General features: G+C 32.3%; 1 protein-coding gene across 1 annotated transcript; it reads right to left on the bottom strand.

Annotated features, from left to right (window-relative positions):
• Window positions 1-3365: 3365 nt before the first annotated feature.
• Window positions 3366-6771, bottom strand: LOC139858195 (urease accessory protein D-like). Its single transcript, XM_071847046.1, has 8 exons — window positions 6639-6771; window positions 6466-6531; window positions 6262-6336; window positions 6085-6129; window positions 5710-5940; window positions 4817-4899; window positions 4534-4696; window positions 3366-3577 (listed from the first exon to the last, which is right to left on the bottom strand). The coding sequence occupies exons 1-8, from the start codon at window positions 6735-6737 to the stop codon at window positions 3464-3466; spliced, it is 876 nt and encodes a 291-aa protein (XP_071703147.1). The 5' UTR covers window positions 6738-6771; the 3' UTR covers window positions 3366-3463.
• Window positions 6772-7053: the final 282 nt, after the last annotated feature.

Genomic DNA, 7053 nt, shown 5'->3' with positions numbered 1-7053 from the left:
AAAAAGGTGCCAAAAAAAAGTGAAAGGCCGAAAACTCCCCTGGTTATTCATCTTTTTTGTCTATTAGATGGTACTAGTTGTTGAACCCTCGCTTCGCGCCGGGGGTTCGGTTTTCAATGTATTTTATTGCGTTTAGTTTGTAAAATTATTTTGTGGCTAAAGAATGATGTTGTTGAAGCGCAACTCGAGTCGAACTAAAAGGTATAACCCGTGAAAGATTTAAATGTTATTTTAAATTAACTATATTTGTCCATTTCCGTGTTTAGCTATGTAATTATCGACTTTTAAAAATTTAACGCAAAATCAACGTGTATGAATAGTATTCCAATTTTTTTAGCGTTTTTTAAAAAGCGTCCGTTTTGCGTATAGTTAGTGACATTGTGTTCCTAAAATTATTTCGAGTTTACAAATGGTGTCGGAAAAATTTAACTCGTTGCGAGCGAGAAGATCGACTCGTTGAAAATTTGGGTAGAGTTTATTTAAGATTTTTTTATGAAAATGGTTATTTGACACTTTACCCCCCCCCCCCCCCCCCGTTTGAGGGGTCGATTTGAATATTTGAAAAAAGTGTGGGGGTCTTTGTTGGTGTAGTAAAATTTAATTAGAATTAATAAAAAAGTGAAATGACGAAAATGCCCCTAGTTACTATTCACCTTTTTGTCTATTAGATTTTTAGCGTTTTTTAAAAAACGTCCGTTTTGCGTATAGTTAGTGACATTGTGTTCCTAAAATTATTTCGAATTTAACGATGGTGCCGGAAAAATTTAACTCGTTGCGAGTGAGAAGATATGACCCGTTGAATATTTGGGTGGAGTTTATTTAAGATTTTTTATGAAAATGGTTATTTGACACTTTACCCTCCTTTTTAGGGGGTCGATTTGAATATTTGAAAAAAGTGTGGGAGTCTTTGTTGGTGTAGTAAAATTTAAGTAGATTTTTTTTTAAAAAGTGAAATGACAAAAATGCCCCTAGTTACTATTCACCTTTTTTGTGTGTTAGATAGTATAGTAACTAGTTTTGGAGGTCCGTGCTTCGCTACGGAGACCAAATCCACATACACATATAATTTTAATACTTTTCTTAATTAATAATAAATAAACGGGTTATAAAATAAGGTAAATTATAAGTCCACTTCCAAAAATAGATAAAAATAATCATTACCTTTTGTATATAAGATAATAATATATGTAAAAAGTAAGTGGTTAAATGGTAAAGTAAATAAAAAGTATAATATAATGAATGTAATGTTTTAAACTGTGTATTTTTACCTAAAGACTATTAATATTGGACCGAGAAGTAACATATAACAATACTTTATAATATTTAAAAAGTAAACAGTTTTTCTATTTTGTATGTAATATTTGTATATGTTCGGTTTCATATTGGCAACGGTTAATTGAATGTTTAAAAAAATGTTTAACTGACAGTTAATTGAACGTTTAAAAAAATAAAGGAAAAAGGAAGTAAAAAATAATATAAAAGAAGTTTTTGTTTATTTAAAAAGGCGATTCACCAAAATAACCCTAAAGTTGAAAATATATTTAAGTTCTGAAAAAATAATGGAAACTTATTTAAAATTCAAATGCAAGTGTGTTTGAATAGATTAAAAAGAGTATTCTTGACAAAAAAAAAAAAAAAAAAAAAGATTATAACGTAAAGAAAGAAAAGATTTTGAATAAAATAGTCTTGTGATCTTTAATAATGTATTTTGAGATTCATGTTTTCGAAACTGATTTTTAAACCTGTTAAGTATCATTAACCATTATTAAAATATTAAAATATAATATATAATATAGAAATATATATCATAAATCATGTATGTAATATTCGAATATGTTTATATGTTATGGGACTTGGGGTTTGATACTTTAGTAAGGAGATGGTCTGTTTGTGTTTTTTGGTTTATGGATATTGGGATGGGATATAGGTTTGTGGGGCCAAACTCATTAGAAAAGCCTGCACAATCTTTATTGCCACTCTTTTTACTCGGTATTTTTTTTTTCCTTTTTTTTTTGGTATGAGATATGAGATTGACAGGTACAGTAACTCATATCTTCACCTACCAAGATAAATTCACCACACCACATCTTTTTTCTATCAATCACAATCTAATTTTAAAGAAATTCTCCTCCCTTCTCTAATTTTCCGCCGCCACTGGACGCCGACTGCCATTCTTACGCTGCCGACCATTTCAACACCTCCGCCCATAGTTGTGTCTTTCTCACCACCGCTACCTTCCTCTTTTCCATTTCTTTTTACTCAGATCCATGGTGTTGGTGGTAAGAGATTAATGGTGATGGTGGAAGGGAGCCCTAGCGGTGGCAGTAAGTTGATCATGGTTGTGGTTGGCCAAAAGTTTAAATTGGTGGTGGACGATGGTAGTCACTGGTTTACTATTCATATCTTGATTTATTTGCCTAAATTATTCATATCTTAATTGTTTAAATATAAAAAGCTTATTATTTGGCGGCATAAGCTGGTGGCTGACGGAGGTCTTCGGTGGCGGATGGAGGTTGACGGTGGATGTCGTTGGGTAAGTGGTGGTGGCTGAAGTTGTTTGGCGGCGGTGGTTGAAGGTGGCGGCCAAAGGTGGCAGGATGTTTAGTGATGGTGGTGGTATGTGGAAGGACAAGTGAACTAGGGACTTAATATTAAAAAAAAAAAAAAAACGAAAAGGGGCTACAGTTAAAAAAAGGAACGCTGCAGTTGAGCGGTAAATTGGGGGGTTGACCAATAGGAGTGCATGATGGAATACGCAAATCAGTATATATTATAATTTACCTTGATAGCACTACACTATATACACTATCGTCATTCTATTGTATATATCAAAATACTTCTTTTTCTTTTTTAACTTTGAAGAGTATAAATGCTTGTTACAGAAATAACTACAAATATGATATCTCACTACGTTTGTTCCTGCAAAAACTAGTTACTCTGTATAGAAATTTGTAGCCCCAATTAATGTATTCGAACATGTGAATAATGGTGTCCTCATGAACTTGGAAATAAATGAAGTACAGAACTAAGTAAATTTCATATGTTGAGTTGTAACACCCAAGAGCCACATCTAAGGACTTTGATAAAAATAGAACCCTATTAGCTATAACGAATCTAAGAGGTTTGGATGGAGAAAAAAAACAACAAAATTCAACATATATATAGTACAGTACCAAGTTTTGCTTAAAAGCCTTCCTTCCATGTTGTATCCCCATGTTCGCCAAATATTTTTTAAATTACGACACTTCCCTTTATTATGCTCTCGAACATTTCACTCCTGGTCCGGATATACAAAGAGAAGTTATGGTTAACTTCGTCTCATTTTGTTAGTTACAATGTCAATGTAATTGTCAGAATGAGTTGGTACAGGCAAATAATAACTAGCATTAAGAGATCACAAAAACAAAATATAGTTTACTTACAAATGGGGTATGACATAGAACCACCACTTGTGCAAGATGTACTACTGGTATGGGCACAAACCAAGCATTGGTTCCATGGTAGCTAATTGACTATGAAGAAACCTGTAAACTGATTCAGTTGTTGTGGCTGCTATTCTGATTACGACACCAACTCCCTGCAGTTATAATAAAAACCGCAGTTACAATCTAATCAGCATATATTTTTGGGATAGATACCAGTAAGTAAATATATGTCTTACGTAAAAAAAAAAAAAAAAAAAAAAAAAAAAGCACAGACAAGATATCCGTGAAAAACAGACTTCATCATCAAGTTGCATCGAAAAGGGTTTTAGATTGTGAGTCAGATATTAAAAATACCTCTTGATAACAACATTATAGGTGATTTATTGACCACGAGAAGTAATGTTTTGCTTAGGGATATAAGGTAATTTTGAATAGAAACGAGCCAACAGAAAATAACATGTTTTTAAGAGAGTGAGTATTAGGGAGTTCTGAAAACTACGTCATACTCCATTTCAAATGAATGTGGACATGATATAAAAGTGAACAACGTAAAATGAGAAATACTTTTATTTATAATTAAACATTGATGAAAATAGATTGTTACAAGTTGGCGTGATAGGATTTTCAAATTAATTTTTTTGCCAACATGTTGGACCAAAGTGGTATAAGGCAACAGAGAAAAGTGTTAACAATATTTAAACAATTTTTTTTTTTTTGTTAGAGGTAGCAAGATGGGTGGGTCAGGCAGTTTGGGTAATTGATCAAAATTTAAAAGGTACTTTTTTACTTCTTCCAGAGTTCCAGTAAGGGTCGAACTGAAAGAGTTTAATCTTGCTTGATAAAATATTAGTGTCTAAAAGATGATTACAGAAAATGTTTATTTCAATAATACTCATTCCGAATAATAAAAAGTTAATTGTATGATAGAAAAATAGACCGACTTTCAACCAACTTGCCCTGTTTCCTTCTAAGGAAACCAAATTTTTATAACTTTCACCCACTACAGATGAAACATAACCTGAATCGACCCATTCATAAGTAAATGGGTCGAAATATCCACCTGCATCTTTTCAAAGCCAAGATCCATCAGGAAGAAAACAGGAAGTACCTTTGGACCAAACGAGTTACAAGAAGCAATAAGGGATGGCTTTGTATATCCATCTCCGTTTTTTGCTTTAGTTCGTCCTCCACTAGATGGAACATGTAATTGCCCTGACATCATCTTTTTCACGTCTTCTTGAACTTGGTTTTGTAGGTTCTTCAACTTAGGGCTAAAAACATAATAATATAAAACTTTCTTTACATAATTTCATATTATAATCGGGAAATCAAACAACACGAGAATACTTTTGCAAATGCTGAAATATAAGGTTGTGTGAATACAATCCTACCCCAGTATAATCACCATTGCAATTACTTGGTAATCATGCATGCGTTCAGCAATACTTGTGACGTTTCCATTCTCAAGTAGTACCTGCATTCACATGAAACATCAAAAAAAATAAATATCCCAAGAAAGTTCAGGACTTTTCATGAAATGATGACGTTAACGAACTTTGGACAGGGGATATTGTATCGTAGAAATTGAAGGTGCCGATTTCAGTCCATTTAGATGGTCAATCTGGGATATAACTTTTTCATAATGACCAGGCAAGTCAAATATGTAAACTTTTAGCTATACAACTAGAACAATGCTCACAAAGCATGCAACTAAATGATTTAATATCTTTTGTTTACAAGAAATTATATTAATATTTTATTCAGTTATATTTTGCATTATTGCTCACAATACAATGAAGGCATATTTTACAAGGACAGTTTTTGGATAGTTAGCAGGATAAGTAATTGCAACATAAGAATAAATATTCACATACAATCTCAGGGGCGAATCTAAGTGTATCCCCGTGGGGTCACGGGACACCACTAGTTCGAAATTTTTTAGTATAAAATACCCGTTAAATTGTATAGGACACCAATAAATTTAATTGGGGGACCCCATATATTTTTCAAATTTATAGTTTTTCTTTTAAATTATATAGGACGATACTAAATCTAACTACTTGGACCCCATATATATTTCGAATTTGTAGTTTTTTTAAGGTAAACTACAATTAAAATAACATTCAAATATAATTAGTACTGAAAATTTTTATGGGACCCCATTGAATTATAATCCTGGAATCGCCACTGTACAATCTAATAGTAGAGTGATCATAAACAATTTATTCAATAATACAACCTCAATAATATAATCAATCACAAGCAAATAGAATACATGGCATACCGTGTCAAGAAACAAAGGCTTGTCTTCCACATAAATATGGTTGGTGCTTTTATACAGTGTGAAGTCCCATTTTTCTCCACTTTCATGACGTCCGCTCGTGATCCAATCGACAACGAGTAAGCTCGAGCCAGGCACAACGGTAAACAATTGCTTTTGGGAGTACCTTGCGGTAGAAAAACATGTCACTGGATCTGGAATCACAACCAGAAGTGCATCACTCCCTACTCTTGCCTACTACATTGAATATTAGGACTTGTTAACAATTTTTCATAGGATGAAAATGGCAAAGATCATATTTTGTATACCATTTTACTTTATTCTACATTTACCCGTCTTAGTGTTACAAGTTAAAACCTATTGACATCTCTTACTCACCTCCATTATTTGCTCCGAGCACTTTAAGGCCACCAATTTATACACCTACACAACCATAAATAAATACCAATCAACACAATGCAGCGGCCGTATAAAGTCAGTACCAAAACTTTATCTTAAAAAAAGGGTTACTCAATGAGGCATTTAATCAAACACTTGGTATGCAATCAGAATAACCTTAGTAGAAGCCTGAGTTGTCAAAACAGCAGTACAACCATCTTCAATTGTTACATCAAACAAAATACAATCACCCTAAATCACAAACATACAATACAGCCATAACCAATCATAATTATATTGAACATAATACCTAATGATGATGGAAAAAATTACATACATTATACACAAAACCCTAATAATTATGATTGAATGAATGCTTACAGAAACAATACCACCACCATATGTGAGAGTGTATATCCAAACAGCATCAATGTCAGAACGCCCTGCCTACAATATCAATATTTAATTTTTTTTTTTTTTTTTTTTTTTAAAAGTTGAAGAATCTGATAATAGGTTTAATCGGGTGTCTTATTAAATAGTTGTGTTTACTATACCTTAGTGGGGACGATGAATTTGAGTGGGTATTGTGAGAAGCATCGAGTTACAGTTGATTTGCCACCAACTTTTCCGACTACTAACTTGCCGGTTTCCATTTTCACACTTATTTATTTATGTTATAAAAGTAATAATTGGATGATTGTTATAAAATATCTAGATTGGATGTTAATTTTATTATTATTATATTTTTTGCATAGTAATATTTTATACTATAAATAGACATGTATGGTAGCCATTTAATGTGTACCATTTCTCTTAAAATATCAATATCAATATTTCTTCTCTCTTTCTTCTTTTTTTTTTCTCTCTTTGTTCTTATAATCATTAAAGGTAGTTATAAGCCTACTGAATTATAACACGTTATCAGCACGATGAGCTTAGTGTAATCAAAAATAGATAAAAATAATCATT

Source organism: Rutidosis leptorrhynchoides, chromosome 7 (genome assembly GCF_046630445.1).
Source record: "Rutidosis leptorrhynchoides isolate AG116_Rl617_1_P2 chromosome 7, CSIRO_AGI_Rlap_v1, whole genome shotgun sequence".
NCBI classification, from domain to species: domain Eukaryota; kingdom Viridiplantae; phylum Streptophyta; class Magnoliopsida; order Asterales; family Asteraceae; genus Rutidosis; species Rutidosis leptorrhynchoides.
The sequence above is the reverse complement of the archived record's forward strand: the minus strand, read 5'-3'. Positions and strand labels throughout refer to the sequence as shown.